This window comes from Dermacentor albipictus, chromosome 9, assembly GCF_038994185.2.
Source record: "Dermacentor albipictus isolate Rhodes 1998 colony chromosome 9, USDA_Dalb.pri_finalv2, whole genome shotgun sequence".
Classification (NCBI taxonomy): domain Eukaryota; kingdom Metazoa; phylum Arthropoda; class Arachnida; order Ixodida; family Ixodidae; genus Dermacentor; species Dermacentor albipictus.
Genome location: NC_091829.1, coordinates 57,516,204 through 57,537,020, shown reverse-complemented (window position 1 = coordinate 57,537,020; position 20,817 = coordinate 57,516,204). Strand labels below are relative to the sequence as shown.

General features: G+C 45.9%; 1 protein-coding gene across 1 annotated transcript in view; it reads left to right on the top strand.

Annotated features, from left to right (window-relative positions):
* The window catches only part of LOC135921372 (uncharacterized), a 49,313-nt gene that overhangs the window by 3,345 nt on the left and 25,151 nt on the right, over positions 1–20,817 (top strand). Inside the window, exons 2-5 of the mRNA XM_065455708.2 lie at positions 382–595; positions 2,966–3,119; positions 5,599–5,726; positions 16,488–16,635. Of these exons, the coding sequence (XP_065311780.1) occupies positions 382–595; positions 2,966–3,119; positions 5,599–5,726; positions 16,488–16,635 (644 nt within the window). The remainder of the gene's footprint in view (positions 1–381; positions 596–2,965; positions 3,120–5,598; positions 5,727–16,487; positions 16,636–20,817) is intronic.

Below are 20,817 nucleotides of genomic sequence, written 5' to 3'. Positions count from 1 at the left end.
GGGATATAATTAATAGTCTGTACACGAAGAACTCTGAATCATATCTAGTATTGCACAATTACTGGCAACAGGAAGGGTTACTTATACATAACATGTACAAAGTAGTTCTTAGTTGCTTTACACTTTTCAATATGCTCAACGAAACACTGTGAAAATAGAACTTAGGATGTCAAGGCAATATTCTTCAATATCAAATGGACATCGCGAAACGAGGAAGCAAATGTCGTTCGAAGTAACAATCTGCATTGAAGGGTTCCCGCGGTGTCCCAGCATTTAAACTTTTTTAACTAGATCTACATCGATGGAGACATTCGGATAAGGCAGGTTAGGCACTTCACTTTCCCGCCCGAACCACTTCTTCTTCTCACGCCCTGTTTGCAGTCTCTGTAGACGAGCTCGTCTGCACGGTGGGGGGAAAGGCCATCTTCCCCGAAATGATCCCGACTGACGGGCTGTGCAACTACATCTACTACACCAACGTCGCGGTGGTTCACGGCATCTTGCACGGCATCGAAACCGAAGAAAGCTGGGCCACGTTCAAGCTGGTGATGAAGAGCCTCACAAAGACTTCCGGTGGCATCGGATTCGATATCCGGTTAGTGATCTTTAGTTATCTCATTATGTCAAACAAAGCAGTGCAGCTGATAAGAACTGCTGCATTTTGTGAATTGGAAAACGGGAAACCCTGGCGCCGAGAAATATCCAATTTGAGGCGTGCTGTACACATCGGTAGTTTAGCGGCTTTAGCCTGCGCGCAGGTTTCGACGAAATCTTTATCACTGCCAACTCATTGATAAGGCTTCTCTGTCTAGCCACTAAAGATGCTACCGGAAAAGTTCAATCGCCTGCTAAGAGAAAATTTCTGAAAGGAAGAAAAACTTCCGCCAAAAGCATTAAAATATAAATAGGCGTTTTCGTAAGAGAGAGCAAGAGGTGAAATGATGACGCCATGGTGGATGGCTTCGGATTCACCACATGGGCTTCTTCACTGGGCGACCGACCGTTCCGCAGGACATCGCCTCGATCCAGCGACCATGGCCATGGTCATTGGACCAAGCCATGGACTCTTAGGCCATGGTCCTGCGACCATGGCCAAAGAGTCGGACCGACTCTTAGCCGTGGATTCTATACTTGGCGCATTGAAAGACCCGACGACCAACTTGTATACCTGTATTTACTCCAGTATGTTCACCCACTCTTCGCAACGCTGAACAAGGAAATGAAGGAGGAAAGGGCGAGAATCCACATGCTGAGTGACCGCATTTCTACTGTCTTTAAAACAATTGTTGAAGTATGTCGCAACCCCGATACCTCCGTGACACGCTGCTCGATTGATTGAGTTACACAGACCGAACTAACTTCGTCCCACTCGAGGAAGTCTACTTTGGTGGCATGGTAACGTCAGAGTTATCTAAACCACTTGACGCAGATCGTATAGCTGTGCACAACTTCAGCCTGAAATGTTTGGAATTTTATATTGAAGGCGAAGTCAAATAATGAAAAGATTTCCCCTGGTCAATTCATAGATGACGCCGCTGCAGGCAGTCGATACCCGCTCTGTGGTAGATACGTGTTGCGTCGATTGCTCCTCTTGTTTCTTCGTTGCCCTGATTGTTTACGGCAGAGAACATCAACAAGCTCGACAACTAATTGAGGCATCTCGAAAACGCAGACCCAGGTTTGGCTGCAGAAGTGAGTGTGGAACACTTTCGGAAGTGCGTGCCACAAACCACTCAAGGTGACGTGTCCCAATGTTTCCAACACTCAGTGACTTCGTGAGCAATCTCTTGTGCCCCCCTCATTGCAGCGCTACCGTGCAGAGAGTTTCCTTTCAAATTAACCTTGTCAAGGCAAAGACAAAACACAAACTGGAAGCAGCAACCTTGCAGGCGACCCTTGATGCCCAGCAAGATTTGTTAAGAGTGCACGGTTACGATTTTTCTATGCACCAACGGCACATGGATCTCATGGAAAAAGACATGTACAACTTGGATGAACGATCTATCGAGAGAGTAAAACTTTATTCAATGTAAATAAGATAAGGCACGATGGTTGGAGCCCCTATGCCAGGGCCCCACTGGCACGAGCGGCTCACTGGGCTTGGTCCAGAAGAGCCAACTGGCTCTCCCGACCCTCGTCCGCAAGCCATGCCGCCCACTGTCTATTCCTCCTGGGGCACTCCCATGTGATGTGCTTTAGTGTGGGTGTGTCTGTGCACCACGGCCACTCGTCAGTGAACCTCGTGGGGTGAATTCTGTGTAGGTGGTGCAGGTTGGGGTATGTATTCGTCTGAATACGGCGCCAGTCCCTCTCCTGTTGGCTGTTTAAATCAGAGTGAAGATGTCCAAAACGTCACCGCTCCTGCCACGATCTATTGACCATTGAATTTTTTTTTTTGCAACATCTTACGCGACACACGGGTGGGAATGGTCGTATTCCTCCAAACGGGCCATAGAGCCTTCATTAATTTGAGCATTCATTGCATTTTTCCTTGATGTATGCATGTGTTTTAACATTTGAATAATTTTGCTCCTACGTTTGACAATGTCGAGGCTGTGCGCGAATAAATTGCCGTTGCCAGCATTGCAACTCGCACTGGTTACATCATTTTAGCTTGAGCACAGTTACTTGAATGAATCCTTTCAAACGAATACATAAATAAGTATTAATACGAAAATCTGCAATGTATTTGCACAGCATGAACACAGCGTATCTGACAGAGAACACATTAAACAGCCGCATTTTCCTTATATCCGAAATATATATATTCAATTTTTTCTATCCGAAATAGGGGGAAATTTCCTTTGGAGGCAGGCAACTTTGAGTGTGAGCGATTCGGCAAGACAGCAGAAGTGTACATAGTTATTGTTACATTCAGCCGTGGAAACCACCGCTATGTTTTAGGATCTCTGCAACACGCTCCACGAAAAGTGTATAACATTTCACTACGTTCATTCGTTCTCAGGTACTCAGCCCCGAATAGTATGAACGCCACGACCGAACAGAACCTGCAACGTCATTCGAGGAACAACAACCTCATGCACTACGGCGTGTTGAACGTCTTGCACACATCAAGGAAAGTAAAGGGTCTATACGACAAGGCAAAAGTGCTTCTTGCAGTAAGTGCATCGATACTCCTGGTCCGCGTGTCACATCACATTCTAATGCTTTTTGCCGGTGCGGTTGCTCTGTTCCCTAAAATAAGCGTTTTGACAGGCGTTGGTCGGATAAGAATTCTGGTTAACCAGCCATACCAATTAATGAAGTCCGCTTCACGGACAGAATGAAAGACACGTGCAGTGGATGGCTACATAATACCTATACGTGTGAATGCTCCCGCAGGAACATCACCCTTTGGAGTACTTGGTGCAACTAACACTCCGGTCTTACGCACCCTCGTTTGTAACGAGCACCCGGCTTCAACACACAAATTTAAAGAAAAAACTATATTCCACGATTGTAACACGTTTCTGAACCCTCGTACTTCGAGAAATCGTAAATTTTAGCCCTTTGCTGTTTCACTGACCAATTTTCTACGGTATGAGCGCCAGTAAGTGCGATTTCGTGTAATGTGGACAAACAAAAAGTTTACTGCGCGCTATCTCCAGTGGACCAGTATCACTAGCCGTCGCGTTATCGCGTCACAATGGTCGCTTGAGGTGGGGAGTGCTTCGCTCGCCCGAGGCGTCAGCTGCTCATGTCGGACCACGGTACCAGTGCATGTGACTGGTATCGCTGCCCCTGAAAGGTGCGATGGCGAGCGGCTACGAGGAAGGCTGGATGCGACGCTCCCTTGGGTGTTTTCGCCGCTGTCACCGGCGGCACGATTCCGCCGCGACGTAAGGCCCGCTCTCTTCGTTTGTGGAACGAAACCGCGAGATGGAAAGCACAGTGCGGCGCAAGACGGGCTGTTCGCCGACGATGGCTACGCTATGGCACCAGGGAAGCGTGCTTCGTCAGTATAGAAACAATGCGTGCTACTGGCAGCGTTTTCTTGTTATTATAAACCGCGTACCTATATAGTCCTAATACAAAGTATTGACACGAGAAATGAGAACAAGTATAGAGTAGAGCTTCGCTCCAGTTTCGCAATAGGGAGCATCGTAATTGTCGGTGTTTGTTGTTGTTGTTGTTAACAGTTTGGTTAACGAAGCCGAGCGAGAGAAGTCAAGGATCGCGAATGAAGCACGGCATAGGTTACGTAAACAGACAACCAAGAAAATAAACGGCACATAGTGTAGCTGCCGGAATAAAGCAAGAGCGAAAATAAGCAAAAGAGGAAAACAGCAATCCCGATATTCACTCCCCATGCGATATGAGGATGCGGCTTAACCAGGTGATAAATGCGTTCTGCGCTCCTTCAGGATACTTTTCGAAATGAAAGTTTAACCACCACCACACACAAAAAAAAAAACAGAAGAGTGTTAACTGAAAGCTGTGAATTTATGCACATACCTTAGGCTGCGGTTGCGAACTTGAAGAGACCGCCAAATCTGTCAGTATCACCAAGGGTTCGTTTTAAGACATGATCGTTAAAGAGCTCTAACTTTACTACTTATGGCATATCCAAATATTCGCAAACCACAACACAAAGAATACAGTAACCCTAAAACCAAAAGGCGAATGTAGAATTTTGCACTCTCGTTAGCCATTTAGTAACTGTTGTTTGTAGACAGCGTGCAAGGTTGCGAGCTGTCAGGAAATCTGACATTTCAACTAGCTTCCTGAAGAAAGCTAAGTGTCCTAGTGTAGCTAAAAAAAAGAACGAAAGATCATCAATCCGCACGAAAGCGAACCATTGATGAACAAACAAATGCATTAGGCAACTATGCAAAGAATAGGTTGCTTTTTCAACCGTATGTACTGGAGCAAACATTTCGCTTAACTAGGGTGGTTGCTTGGGCTAGTTGGTAATTCATGATCAAAAATAACGTACAGCGCAAAGGACAAGGACAGTGATAGACGACATACCAGCGCTGTGTATGTCGTCTATCACTGTCCTTGTCCTTTGCGCTGTACGTTATTTTTGATTTCGCTTAATATTCAAATTAACAAACACGGTTTCAAGCCGGCACAGGCGAACTCACTCGATAACCGCGAACGCACGCTGTGTAAACAATGGCGGCATGAGTGCAAACACAAAGAAGCAAACTCTTCCGCTGCCTCTCGCTTCAGCACGTCTCCGAAACGTGAAATTACGCGACCAGCAGCCCTAGGCGCATGGGTTCACAACGCACATGCAGCCATCAGCCATCTCGGCTCGCTCCACGTTTGCACCCGCCACAGGTAACGCTTACGGGCAGCATATGCGCACAGCTACATGTGCATGCATGCACAGCCGCGGCCGGGCTAGAGGAGATGCGTGTCTACCTGCCCTCCTCCCCGCCTCTAAACTCACGCTCGAACATGGCACCTCGTGACCAAATGCCACTGATTTCTTTATGTCAACCAAAAACGCAAACAGAAGAAATAAACACGCCTAAAAAAGAAACGATCATTACCAATTGTATGTTTGTCTTGCCATTTTCGCTCTTTAGATTTACCACTGACCCACGCAATCATTTCGTCTTTTCTTTCAATTTTATTTTGATTTTTCAGAATTTGAAGGCTCTACAAGTGTCAACAAACGCCATCAACTCGAAAACATTAATTGCTCTCGGCATATTCAATTATCGCAGCGGTAACGCGGTGGGCGTCCTCGGCGATATGCTCAACGATGCTGTCACGTAAGTATAGAATGTCTGAACATATCATTTCCCATCGTGTATTACAGCAAAGCTTTTATAAAAAGTAAAAGCACTTCAAAACTTTATATCCATGTTTTTTTTTTACATAAGAAAAAAATCAAATCACTCACCAAGTATATACTGTGAGAAAATGTGGGGAAGCTGAAGGGTAGTACAAAGGAAAATTGTGTCAGTTAACCAGAGGGTAAATAAAAATTGATATGCCCCCATTTTCGGCGTCTTTCGAGGCGGTATATGACACGCTTACTGAGTTTACCCGCTTCTTCAGGAGGACCAAACATGGTAGAAATTTCATATTAGCAATAAATGAGGACCACTCACTCCCTAATTGCTATCGAAAGCTTGAAATGCTTATGCTAATAATGCACTCTAAGACAATCCGTCCAGCTCTCCCAATTTATTATGCGGCATAAAAAAACCTTTTGGCAGTCTACTCAGTGAATTATGCGAGGCACCTCATTCTATTTCGTTGAAGCAGCAAGTGTGTTGTGATCAACGAACAATAAATTGTCCAGTGTAAGTGCAAGTCAATAACAAATTTTTGCAGAAGATGCAGGTTTTACAGGGCGTCACACTGCGGTTATCCACAAACCTTCTCGCAACCATAAAATGACTGTGAAAGGCATAACTTCTGACTCATAGAAAATAAATGGAACGTTATGAGCCATGTGTGGCGAAACCATCACAACCTTGGCGTAAATAACAGCATTGCCAATAATTTGTAAACCACCGCCTTTTCCACATTTCATGCCTCAAACATGGTTCGTAGTTTCTCTTTGCGCCGTGCCAGCTCAACTAAACAAGGACCCTTGTTTTTAATTCGTGAAATTAGCGCCATAGGGCGTTCCGTTCGCAGTTGCGCAGGTCATGGTACTTAACCAAAACGGTGGCACAGATGACAAAATTTATACCTAAAATGTCTCTCCTACCTCGTGAGCCACTTCACATTGGATTTCCGCTGCAAATTTCAATATTGTGCGCTGTTTTATAGTAAAAAGAAACAGAAAACAGACGGCTGAATGTTTGCTCTTAGCGTCCCTATGCCGTCATGAAGTATCGCGCTGAGTACGAGCTGCAGATATATCCAAGCGCGCGACAAACCGCTCGGGCGTCCTGGCTCATACTGAGCACGATATTACCTAGTTGTCTTGGTTCGTTGTTCTTTCACAATATTTTACGTTACACATTACTTACGTTATTTACGTAACTAATTTTACGTTATTTTCATGTGGCTGGATGGATGCTTTGGGGATTCAGTGAATAAAAAATACTTGATGCTGTCATGTTGGACTTTTCGGTTGAGATATCTCGAATATAGTCTGCATTTTGTAAATCTGACAAAGCGTGCTAAAGAAACAAAAACGTTAATGAGTTCTGAAACAAAGATGTTTGTGTTTTTGAAGCTAAAGAAAATCTGAAGTTTCACCTGCCAAAACCACGATTTGGTTATGAGGTGCGCCGTAATGGGGGACTCCGGAATAATTTCGACCACCTGGGCATCTTTAACGGGCACATAAATCCAAGTACACGCGTGTTTGCGTTTTTCGCCCCGTATCGAAACGCGGCCGCAGTGGCGGGGATTCGATCCGGCGACCTCGTGCTTAGCAGCTCAACGTAGATTTGAAGACGGGAGGAATCTCGTGCAATTGAATTTTCGACGAGCCGAATTAGCGCCTAGAGGTTAAGCTGCATCCTATAGGTAATGTGTAGGCAAACTGCAATCTGTAACCTCTTGCCTGAGCATTATCACGGTAAAAAAAGCATGCGAGACGTAGAATATGTGGCCGTCATCAGCTTCTCCCTGTTTTGGCTTGGTGCATCTCTGCTCTCGACACACGGTGCCAGCCGAGCCTTACCGATTCCTTACCGTCTAGTATGCCGTGCGCAAAGTTATTCCGTACGGTAAAGTTGGCGCATGCGCAGTCCTCTACCGGTACGGTATTACGCACTTACCGTACCGTATACCGTACTTTCCGTAGCACCACTAAAAGTCCCTATTTAGTTTGCCGTACGGAAAACGAAAACGCAGTGAAGACGTTCTGAAACACCGTGCCGTTTGGTGCCTACTTCCAAACGTATCCAAGCCAAGACACTCCCTTAGCAACCACTCGGTTGCTGCGCGTGCGTCCATTTGTCGTACAAAAATCCCTCACGTGACCTGATCCTAGGTGCCTAGGGATCACATCGTTTAGGGATTTTTGAGAACGCGCGATGCTGGCGCCGAGCGACGCCGTGACGTGTTCGTCCTCGGCGTGATCCTTCGCTGGACAGCGCGTTGTTCAACACTGCTCATGTGATTGTAGCAAGTGCGTTGCTTGTGTGTTGTTTGTAGGTTCTGTGTTACTTGGCGGAAAGCCGTGAGTAGTGGCGGTGCGGCAGTGCGGCTTTGGCCTCGGTGAGTTCTGGCAGTACAGAATCTGTGTTGTCTGACCCGTGCTTTCTTGAGCACCCGGCGGTGCTGACAATTGAAATATCGAACCGCGATGTGGTGTCGCCGTGTCCGACCTTGCTTAACGGCCATCGAGGGATGTGCCGCTCGCTGCAAGTAATGTAAATGCAACTGCGTCGACCGGCCACTGTTCAGCGCTGAATGTGTGTTTGGTGTGCTGTGCTTGAAACGAGTGGTGCAGCCGTGCAGCGGGGGTGGCGGAGGAGCAGAGTGGCTTAGGGGCTCCGTTTGCGCGTTCACAGACATGAGCTCCCGTCTTCGTTTCATTAGCGGCTGTCGCGGGATTGTAGTGTGCAAGCTCCTTGCCTAGTATGAAGTTTACGATGCTAACACACAGCATGTTCACATTCTTCCGCGCTATATGTCATTTCCATGACGGCCGAGTTGAAAACGAGACGTATGTCCGTGTTCTTTGCATTTGTGTGTTGTAATTTACTTTCTATTGTGCAAGTTCTGGGAGTCCTATAACGCAAGCAGTGCGAACGTAAACATAAACACATATGTGTGTCTGAAATTCTTCATTACCTATAATACCCTTTACGACTAATAAGTGGGCTACACGGCCTTTGTGAATCAGCTACCGTATGTTGCGACGCTCTTCCGTGTGGTAGACTGATGCATGGTGCACGTTTATTTTCGTACTGTTGTAAAAACCATTTGTTTATTCACTCAGTACAACTGTACGGCTTCTTCGCCGCAGCACATTTTAGTTACGCCGTGAAGCATACTAAAATTTGGAGGGGGCCGCTATCAGCCAGCATAGTATGTCCACTGAGGCGACCTGAGAGGCGGCGGGTGCACTAGTGTATAATTAAAGTACTCTTATTATGGAGGCATCCAGTGACAGTAGCCCCTTTTCACCTTTAGTATGCTTCACGGCAGTACATTGCTTAGGCTTCACCGCCAAATATTAGTGTATTGCGAGAAAGATAATCGTAAAAAAGCCTAATTCTGCAACTTTTATTTTGTAACTTGCTACCCGCTATACAGTGGTGAACACAAGCATCGTGCAGTAAAGCATACTAAAAGTGGAAAGGGCACATAGGTTTACACTGTGCTTATTAGTTTCAATTGTGACACAATTCGCAAGTGCATCTGTGCTCGTGGTAAGCTTCATTGACAAACCTTTGTACATTACAAATTCATATTGCAGGGAAGCTTACTAAAGCACGTTCACCATTTTGTAACATTATTCACCTTCAATGCAGGAACACAATGTGGATTCTTCGCCCTGCTTTTGACTGGACTGCACATGCTCTAAGAATATTGATTCATTGTTTATAAGTGCACTGTTACTTTACTCTAAACTGGAGGGCTCAAGTTGATATGGAAGCACAATTTTTTTAAGGGGACAAGATGTTGCCGAGACGGTTGCAGCACAGCTTTCTTTTTTTTCTTCCAGGCACCTTTTGTACTTGAAGCTTCCATTGCAGTGTTTCGAGCCTCTTTGAACCAGCACATAGTGTATATAAAGATTGGACACTAAAATCACCTAAGTTCATGCCAATCTATAGTAAAAAGCTGTGGCACGACCAGACAAAGTAAAAGAAGTGGGTAGGCTGCAGCAATACTAAGTGCTAAATCATGCATCCTTTCCTTTATGTTTTGTTTTTGTGCTTTTTATTATGGATCCTCCACAGTAAACACATGAGTGCCGAACTTGCGCGTGTTGGTTTCAAATCTCATGCTTGTTTCTAACAGAGAGTGTGATAAACGAACAAGGGCTTGGAGGCATCCGTTCACCTTGCTTGCCTCATGGTGCTGCTTCATAAGCACCGTGAGCATCCAGGCCAACTAGGAAGGGAGGTTTGCTGCAATCGCTTTTGAACTGTATCGCCAACAAACCAACAGTGCTCTCAATGACAGCTTTTGGACAGTAGAATGCTTGCGCCCAACAAAGTCGTAAGGAAGCATTGAGGGTGTGCAAAGTGGGCTATTGAAGCTGGCAGCATTACTGAAGGGGCTTTGCCCATCTGCCCTCTTTATGGATATACAAAGATAATTTCCTCTTTAAGAGGGATTGTTTCAGAGGTCGTTACATGGCAACAGTGTTGGGTGTTTAGTAGCTTGTCTTTGCCCACTGCTAATAATCTGTTCCTTCTCCAGTGCCCCTGTGAAGTGCCTACTTTTTAGACACAATGTGCTCTCCATGCATGCATGCATTTTTAGCTTGTAAAGACGTTTATTACTCCTTGCCTCAAGCTGGTCCTTGCTGATGTCACCCAAGAAGGAATTGAGGAGTATGGCAATGTACACTTACAAAACACTGTTGATACCAGTGAGACCAAATTAATGGATCTGCTGTTATTTTTTTGTCCATTCCATCCTGGTTAGTTATAATAAGCCCTGTCCGAGCAGAAGACATATGTAGTTGGTCGTGCAGAGCCTGCGCACTAAGACTTGTTGGCATGTTATGACCTTATCACAGTGTTTATATGTAAAAACCTTCTTATGTGTTGACGCTCATGAATATCTGTTTTCTTGACCTTGAACTGCACTTTAACCATGGCCACACCTACTAAACCCACAGCATGCGATCAAAAAAGTGCTATACGTCATGTTGCTCCAAACTCGTGAAGTATGCTACGAGGCCTTGAGGAACACCCTCATTTATTTACACCCTCATCATACTGTACGAAGCTTCGCATGATAAGTGCAATGATTAACATCAGCTGGTTTTTCAGTGTTATTCCTGTCCGGTTTGCTGAAAGCTATGCCGAGTGTTTAAAATGCAAAAGACTGCTGCAGGACAAGTGCACAAAACTAGGGTCGCTATAACCACATATGTCACACAATATGAAAGGAGGGCACTGAGTGTACAGGCGGTTTACTTCATATCCGACAAGCTTGGTTCTCCCTCTGCAAGTGGGTCAACTCAACTTGCCCCAAAGACATGACCTGTGACAAACTATGTGCCACATGCTGTGTGCCCTGCAAAGCTGAAGATGTGTACAAGATCCTGACATACTACAGCAGCTTCTGCACTGGGCAAACAAGTCACTATAAAAACGACTGCCTTTACTAAGATGCTAATAACATGAAAACAGGCAGAAATTTGGCTATTCATTGGCCCCAACTGCTGGTGCAAGCTACTTTTCCACCACGTGTGTGTTGTTCACAATAACTGGAGTTACAAATGCAGATAAGAACAATGATGTTTGAAAGTAGTAGAGCTGCACTATATTCTGCACAAGCAGTGCTACCTGCACCGCTGGTACTTTATAGCCACAATTTAAGGCTGCACCACCATGCAATGGCACTATTGTTGAATTAACTTCTACTTATTATATTTATGGCGGCCATATATTCCAAATGTTACATGTGTCATGCCACCCGCAGTGGGTAGCAATCTTTCAAGCATGGGTGACAGAGGCAAAACAGCAAAATGCTACAATCACACTCAAATGTAAAACAGCCTTGGACACAAGAAAACTACATCATATTGTAAGAATCAAAGGGCAAGACTCCATCTAAGAACAGTCTATGGCACCACATACTTGACATGGTGTAAAAAATGTTGACATGCCCTACCAATAAAGAAAAAGCAACAAACACAGATAACACACCTTAAAATACAATGTGCAGAGTCTGAAACCAATAAAAACAACCCGAAAAGAGTTTCGCTAAGTCTTTTAAAGATTAAAATTTTTAAACTGTCTCATCACTTAGTGAACCTGCACAGCTGAAAAGGAAGGAAGTAAAGCCCAATAGCAGGGCCACAGAAAATGTCGCCAACTATACTTTGCTTACCAAGGACACCTGTAGTTTAGTTTTGGTCTGTGTATAAATAATTGTGTATAAACACTTCTTGTTTAGAATGGTTTAGCGGATAGGGAAAAAAGCATAAGAGCACCAGGTGTATGCATATTCTAGGCACAAACATCCACTGCTTTCTTATTTTAATTTTTTTCTCTACTATTATTCATGAGTATTTAAGTGCCTTAATAGCACTCCTAACATCCTACTCCAAAACAAAAAATTGGGCAAGCTGTTGCATAAAGAAAATTGCCGTTTCACTCAATGTGAAACAATGATGCAGTAGCTGGTGAAATATGCGCAGGAAGCTTACTTTATGCAGTGTTTGTTGAAGTGAACACTTGCCTATGCAAGACGGTAATGTCCTTTAAAAAGTCAAATAAGTAAGAGTCGTATTTATTTGTGGGAGTTGTGCCTCCCAGTGTTGAAGTGTCTTTTCTTCCTCCTCTTTCATATCTCGACTTGGCCACTGGTCTACTCCAAAACAAACCTTTAGCTTCTTACTGCTCAATTCGTTTTGGTTTTCTCAAATCTATAATTGGTCTACCCATTGCTAGGTCTTGAGCTTAATCAAAGAATGAATCAATGAAATGAATAAATTCTCAAAGAGCATGTGCAGTCCAGCCGAAAGCAGGGACAAGAATCCGCACTTTGCACCTGCATTGAAGGTTAATAATGTTACAAAATGGCGAATGTGCTTTAGTAAGCTTCCCTGCAATATGAATTTGTAATGTACAAATAATTGTCAGTGAAGCTTACCATGAGCACAGATGAACTTGCGAATTATGTCACAATTGAAAGTAATGATCACAGTGTAAACCTATGTGCCCTTTCCATTCTTAGTATGCTTTACTGCACGATTATTTACACCCCTATGTAGCGGGTAGCAAGCTACAAAAGAAACGTGGCACACTTAAGCTTTTTACGATTACCTATCTCGCAATACACTAACATTGCGCGTTGAAGCATAAGCAATGTACTGCGGTGAAGCATACTGAAGCCAAAGGAGCCACTGTCACTGGACTCCCCCCCCCCTACACATAATAAGAGTACTTTAATTACACACTAGCGCACCCACCGCCTCTCAGGTCGCCTAAGTGGACATACTGATAGCGGCCCCCTCGCACTTTTAGTATGCTTCACCGCGTAAATAAAATGTACTGCGGCAAAGAAGCCGTACATTTGTATTGTATGAATAAACAAATGGTTTTTACAACAGTACAAAAATAAACGTGCACCATGCATCAGTCTACCACACAGAAGAGCGTCGCAACATACGGTAACTGATTCACACAGGCCGTGTAGCCCCCTTATTAGTCGTAAAGGGTATTATAGGTAATTCAAAATTTCATACACACATGTGTCTATGTTTACGTTCGCACTCCTTGCGTAATAAGACTCCCAGAACTTCCACAATAGAAAGTAAATCACAACACACAAACGCAAACAACACGGACATACGTCTCGTTTTCAACTTGGCCGTCATGCAAATGACAGATAGCGCGGAAAAACGTGAACATGCTGTGTGTTGGCGTCGTAAACTTCATACTAGGCAAGGAGCTAGCGCACCACAATCCCACAAAAGCCATTAATGAGACCAAGACGGGAGCTCATGTCTGTGAACGCGCAAACGGAGCCCCTAAGCTACTCTGCTCCTCTCTGCCACCTCCGCTGCACGACTGCACCACTCGTTTCAAGCACAGCATACCAAACACACACTCAGTGCTGAACAGTGCGCGGTCGACGCTGTTGAATTTACAAGACTTGCAGCGAGCAGCCCATCCCTCGATGTCCGTTAAGCAAAGTCGGTCACGGCGAAGCCACATCGCGGTTCGCAAAACTTCGCTGCCGAGGCGCTAGGCTACTTCGATATTTCAATTGTTACCACCGCCGTGTTCTCAGGAAAGCATGGGTCACACAACGCAGATTCTCTACTGCCAGAGCTCACCGAGGCCAAAGCCGCACTGCCGCACTGCCACTACTCACGGCTTTCCGCCAAGTAACACAGAACCTACAACCAACACACAAGCAACGCACGTACAATCACATGAGCAATGCTGAATCACGCGCGGTCCAGAAAAGGATCACGCCGAGCACGAACACGCCACGGCGTCGCTCGGCGCCAGCATCGCGCCTTCTCAAAAATCCCTAAACGATGCTGTCCCTAGGCACCTAGGATCAGGCCACGTGAGGGATTTTTGCACGACAAATAGACGCACGCGGTTGCTGCCATGCGCACGCGTCTCGTTTGTACTACGGGCGCAGTATACGCAAGACGACCTCAGAAATTGGATACGTTACGCACTCATAATTAATGTTTCCGGTTAGTTTTAAAAAAGCGAAAGCTCATTTCAATAGTTATTGACGATCAACGGGGGTCAGAGCACAGCCATCGCGAGAGAATTCCCTCTAAAGCAGGAGCATGGGTGCCGCCATGTTCGACAACGCTGCTTCAGAGCGTCCGTCGAAATTCAGCTTCGGTAGAGCATTTCGAAAGCGAGTGTCACACGTCCGTTATCAGCTATGTTTCGGTTTCCCGAGGAATCCCTGGACCACAGCAAGCTCATACTTAACAGTAATGGGCAGCATTTTAAGCCTTTTGTATCGCGCAGTTTTAACGCCTCTTCCCTAATTAGCCGCGTTACAAGTCATTATTATACCAATTCGTCGGTACCTCCATGCGTTGTACAAGGTTTATCTGGTCACTTCAGTAACTAATTGGGGCGGCTTGTTCATGTTTGGTCAATGTAGGAGCTGGATCATAGGTAACGTGTAGGCAGAGGTGATCGCAGGTGGGTTTCTCACGTTATGTCCATTAAATTACGCTTGCGAGCTTTCCGGAGACCTAAGGTTGTCTTAAAAGCCGTCTAATATTACCCTATTTCTCTGCCAGGACTCGAAATCCTACCGATATCAAATTTATCCAAAATGGCGTGAAAGCTACGTCACACCTGTGAGCAAAGGTACTTGCACGTTGATCAAATATAGCCTTTCGGAACAATTTCTTGGCCAAGTACGCGATGGCGTTGCATATGGCCCGTCTACGCTCATTACCCAGCGTCGAGGAGGGAGAACTGCGTGCCCCAAAATTTGTATTAGTGGACATAATGTGTAAGGTATGGGTTACGTGTAGGAAAAATTTAAGCGTTTTTGTTAATTAGGAGCTACGCATTTAGTTGCATAATCATGCACTTCAACGCGTGCATGACTGAATTTCCTGAGCGCCAAAAAAATTCGCGAGAAGTTTGATGAGAACTATAGTCATATATAGAAAACCTTTTAAAGTTCCCCAGTATAGTAATTACTCAGCAGAAGTTCTCAAAATAGCTCGAAGGAAACAGCTTCGCTCGAAATTGTGCTGCCATTCTGCGAGGTCGCACAAGTCGCCTGCCATATTTTGGAGCATTAAAAAAAGACTAAATTATAATTCATCTTTGGAGTTGTTTGAGAATGTCAGTTTTGTATAATAAAATTTAGAAAAAGGGGGAACGACTATACAGAGGGTTGCAGTGAAGCCGATCGCATGCTCGCCTTATGAGGTGACCTCTACATGTGCTTGACCAATCTCACAGCCTTGCTGTGAGATTGACCCTGACCCGAGCAACAACGGGTGAGGCTGTATACATTGTAAAGGATGCGCCTTAAATTCTGTCACAAGGTTTACACCAAGAATTTAGCCTGAGCATAAAAGAAATATCAGGAAATGCTACGCGGAAAATTCATCCGACATATAGGCAATGCAACGCGAAACATTTTATTGAAATTATCCGCTCTGAGCCTTTATCCTAGCCTTTAAGCGTACTGGATGCGCTTCCATCACGGCCCGCAAGGCATCGCCGGAAGAATTTTCTTCCGTGATTCGGTCAGGGATGCTTTCAGGGCCGGCACGCTAATCTGATGCCTCGCTTTCAAGAATAGCAAACACACAGGAGCCAACTGAATTACGTTAATTGAAGTCCTCCCGACACTCTTCAGCTGGAATGAAGTCGGTCGTGAGAGCGCGACATCCGCGACATGGTGCAGATTCGTTCATGGATTCTTTTGCCGGGTCGCCGTCCAACTGTGAACTCCAAGACTAATCCCAGAGGCGGGAAAGGGATCAGGGCAGTGAAAGAAGCTCCAGAACATCTTTAAGGTAAACGTGCGAGTGTCCATGTTTGCGCATTTTGTCACAAAACGAGGAGGAATGTAGGATAAGGTCGGTTACCCAATCTCCGACCGTGACCGACAGCGCACGGGAGTCTGCGTATACATACATATATATATATATATACATACATATATATATATATATATATATATATTTATATATATATATATATATATATATATATATATACATATATGTATGTATGTGTATGTATGTGTGTACGTGTGTGTGTGTGTGTGTGTGTGTGTGCGTGTGTGTGTGTGTGTGTGTGTGTGTGTGTGTGTGTGTGTGTGTGTGTGTGTGTTGTACGACCTGCTTTGCTAACGAACAAAGCTTGTATGCCTGTGTTTACTGAACGAGGGGCATCGTGTATCACTCGCTGCAGCAACCACGTTGCGGACACGGTCATTGCCTACTCCTCTGTGGGCTGGATCGAGCGAGAGAGCGAGTGCTACAGCCACCCGCCATCTGTATTTCAACGAAGTGACCTGAAAGGGCCGGCTCGGTTAAATGTCGACCGGGCACCAGATATCGTGAGTAAAGCTCCGTGGTTTAATGCTCTTGCATTAACACTTCGGCACATGGCGCTGCACCATGGATATCTCTTGAGACGCGACCTTCACTAAAATAACAATAAAATAACAAACTAAGGTTTAGAACTGCTACATTTGCATAAACACAACGCGAGAGGGTCATGTCAAAATCATGAGGATACATAAGCACATCTTACGAATTGCGAATGCGAAAGCAATAATGTCCAATTCAACGCCACTCAGCTGTGCTTGGGGTAAAGAACTTCTCGCAGGCAAGCGACCGCACTGAAACGCTTGGCACGTTTTAATATGGCCTTACTGAGGCGCAGTTACAATACAGGCGAGAACTAGCGCTACCAAGGAACGCACTGATAACACAAGCTTGCAAGTAATTGGGCGTCGCGGTGATGTCCTCTCCCCTCACACAACACCTGGTGTGCTACTGCGCACCAGGTGTTGCAAGCAAGTGTCCGCTTTCCCACGCTCCGCTCCATCGAGGCGCGTTCGTGTCATGGCGTCTCAGCTAATGGAAACTCCATCGAGTCGTGCTCGTCACGTGGCGTGGCAGCCAACGGGATTTTAGCTGCAGTTTCGCTGCTACAGACGCCGGCTTAATGAGGCATTCGATGCGAACCAGCCGTTTCCAACAGCTCAATTTCACGCCGCTTAACAGATGGACGACGTTTCACCTCACGGTTCTTGTGCTTGCCGTGTCCCGATACCGATTCCGGTTGCAGCTGTGGCATAGAGGTAGAACACCCACCTCGCGTACAAGAGGTCCGTGGTTCGAATCCCGGTGCCGGTAATTTTCCAAGGGAAAAAAAAAGAAAGAAAAAAAATCCGCGTGTTGATAAAATTGCACAAACAGGCCTGGAGTGTGGCCTGATCCCGGTGACCAGAACCGGTAACGCACTCCCTCACTAGAGCAGGATTGGCCACCCTGGTGCAGTACTTGGCCACAACCTCCTATATGAACACGACATTCAAACCCCGGCCCTCAGCCCCCAGCAGCTGCGAAGCAACTGACCATGGCGGTGGTCAGAACTGCGACGCAGCAGAGGGTGCTAATGATCACTGGCGCCATTGCAATATGAACCTGGCAACGTTTAACGCTAGAATGTTATCTAGTGAGGCGAGTCTAGCAGTGCTATTGGAGGAATTAGAGGGCAGTAAATGGGATATATAGGGCTCAGTGAAGCTAGGAGGCCAAAAGAAGCATATACAGTGTTAAAAAGCGGGCACGTCCTGTGCTACTGGGGCTTAGCGGAGAGAAGAGAAGTAGGAGTCGGATTCCTGATCAATAAAAATATAGCTGGTAACGTACAGGAATTATATAGCATCAACGAGAGGGTGGCAGGTCTTGTTGTGGTAGCAGTCTTGTTGGGTGGCAGGTCTCTGCGCTAACCCTGTCATCATACAAGATGTGGACGTGCTCGGCAAGGTGCACTGCAGTGACCACAGTATGGTAAGAACTCGAATTAGCGTAGACCTGAGGAGGGAATGGAAGAAACTGGTACATAAGAAGCCGAATAATGAGTCAGCGTTAAGAGGGGAAAATAGAGGAATCAAGCTACAGAACAGGTTCTCGGCTTTAACTCAGAAAGAGGACCTTAGTGTTGAATCAATGAACGACAATCTTGTGGGCATCATTAAGAAGTGTGCAATGGAAGTCGGTGTTAACTCCGTTAGGCAGGATACCAGCAAACTATCGCAGGAGACGAAAGATCTGATCAAGAAACGCCAATGTATGAAAGCCTCTAACCCTACAGCTAGAATAGAACTGGCAGAACTTTCGAAGTTAATCAACAAGCGTAAGACAGCTGACATAAGGAAGTATAATATGGATAGAATTGAACATGCTCTCAGGAATGGAGGAAGCCTAAAAACAGTGAAGTAACTAGGAATTGGCAAGAATCAGATGTATGCATTAAGAGACAAAGCCGGCAATATCATTACTAATATGGATGAGATAGTTCAAGTGGCTGAGGAGTTCTATAGAGATTTTTACAGTACCAGTGGCAGCCACGACGATAATGGAAGAGAAAATAGTCTAGAGGAATTCGAAATCCCAAAGGTAACGCCCGAAGAAGTAAAGAAAGCCTTGGGAGATATGCAAAAGGGGAACGCAGCTGGGGAGGATGAGGTAACGGCAGATTTGTTGAAGGATGGTGGACAGATTGTTCTAGAGAAATTGGCCCCCCTGTATACGCAATGCTTCATGACCTCGAGCGTACCGGAATCTTTGAAGAACGCTAACATAAGGCGCTAACATAAGTTTTAAGGTGAAATCCTTTAGATCTCTATGTTTCAAGGTAGCGTTGTAAACTCGAAGTATCACGTGACCCAAGGAAGGCCAGAGGTGATCCAAAGCATGTCCACCCCTGTGTCAGAGAATGATTACCCAAGGTAATTAATGAATCATTAGTGATTGACATAAGGTGGATTAGGGAGGATTAAGGTTGATAAGAGTGTATTAAACAAGATTAAGGTGGATTAGAGTGCATTAAGAAGGATTAAGATGCATGAACAAATATTAAGGTGGGTGGAGCAGGATTAAGGCGGATTATGGTGGATTAGCGTGAAGGGTTGATGAAATGGTATTAAGACCGATTAGGGTAGATTAGGGTGCATTGATAAAGATTAGGTAGGAATAAGCTGTATAAAGGAAGATTAAGGTCGAATAATGTGGATTAACGTGACTTAGAATTGATAAAGAGGGATTAGGACGAAAAAGGATGGATTAGGGTAGATTAAGGTGGATTAAGGACCATCTAGCTGGATTAGGCTTGATAGAGGTGAATTAGGGTGCATTAAGATATATTGGGACTATTAAGCAGGATTACGTTGTATTAACGTGCATGACTAAGGATTAAGGTGGATTAATGTGCATGAATAAGGATTAAGAAGGATGAAGGAGGATTAAGGCGGATTATGATAGATTAGGGTTGATAAAGGAGGAATAAGACCGTATAGGGTAGGCTAAGGTGCATTAGGGGCGATGCAGGTTGATTAGGTTGTATTAAGGTGGATTGGGAGTACTAAGCTGGATTAAGGTGGATGGAGGAGCATTGAAGTGGATTAGGGTGGACTAAGGTGAATTAGGGTTCATGGTGGTGGTGGTGATAAACTTTATTGAAAGGGGGAAGGGAAAAGAGGGACGTGGCTGAGCGTTAGGGCTCAAGTAAGGCCCTGGGCCTGCTTGGCCTTTTCCGCCCAGTCCACCAGTTCCAATTGTCGGTCGACGTCCCCGGAACTCAGCCAGGCTGTCCAGTCAGTCTCGCTGCTGACGGGGGGATGAGAGAACGGGAGCGAGGTGCATTCCCACATTATGTGTGGTAGTCTTCCTGTTTCTGAACAGAGCCTACATTTGTCGCTTTCCCTGCCCCCTGTTATTTTGTTAATGTATTTTGGGTGTGGGTATGTATTTGTCCGAAGTCGCCGAAACGCGACCGCTTGCGTTTTGTCGAGTTGCTTGGCCGGTGGTGGGAGCGCGCGACGCCTCAAGCGATACCGATGGGCTATTTCATAATAAGTCTCGCAGGGTTCCTCGTGTGTCTCCTCCTCATTCACGCCGTCCGCATCCGCGCACGAGGCTCGGCGCGCGAGATCTCGAGCCAAACTGTGAGCCGACGCGTTGCCGGGCACAGCCGCGTGAGCGGGGGTCCACACGAGGGTTTTCAAGCCGCTTAGGGGGCGTCGTGTGAGGACATGGTACGCCTGTTTGCAAATTCTACCTCGGACGAAATTGCCGATGGCCTGCTTGCTGTCGCTGATGACGGTATTTGCGTCCGCATGCATGGCCATGGCAATCGCGGTTTCCTCCGCTTCCACCACTCGGCCAGCCGTGATTGTTGTATGTTCTAGCAGTCCTCCGTTGTGATCAGCTACCACCGCAGTCATGAGGTCGCCGCGAGGGTGTCTGGCTGCGTCTGTGTAGACCACTCCATCTTGCGAGCCATAGCGTCGCCAAATGGCTTCACTACGGGCCTGCCGACGGCCCTGATGGAACTCGGGGTCCATGTTGCGGGGTAGAGGTGGGGCATAAATATGCCCCCTCACCTTTCGCGGAATCGTAACGTACTCTGTAATATCGGGGATAGCCTCGAGACTGAGCTTCCGGAGGACTGTGCGGCCAGCCGGGCTTACCGAGAGACGACGGACTTGGGCTGTGTGGTGAGCGTC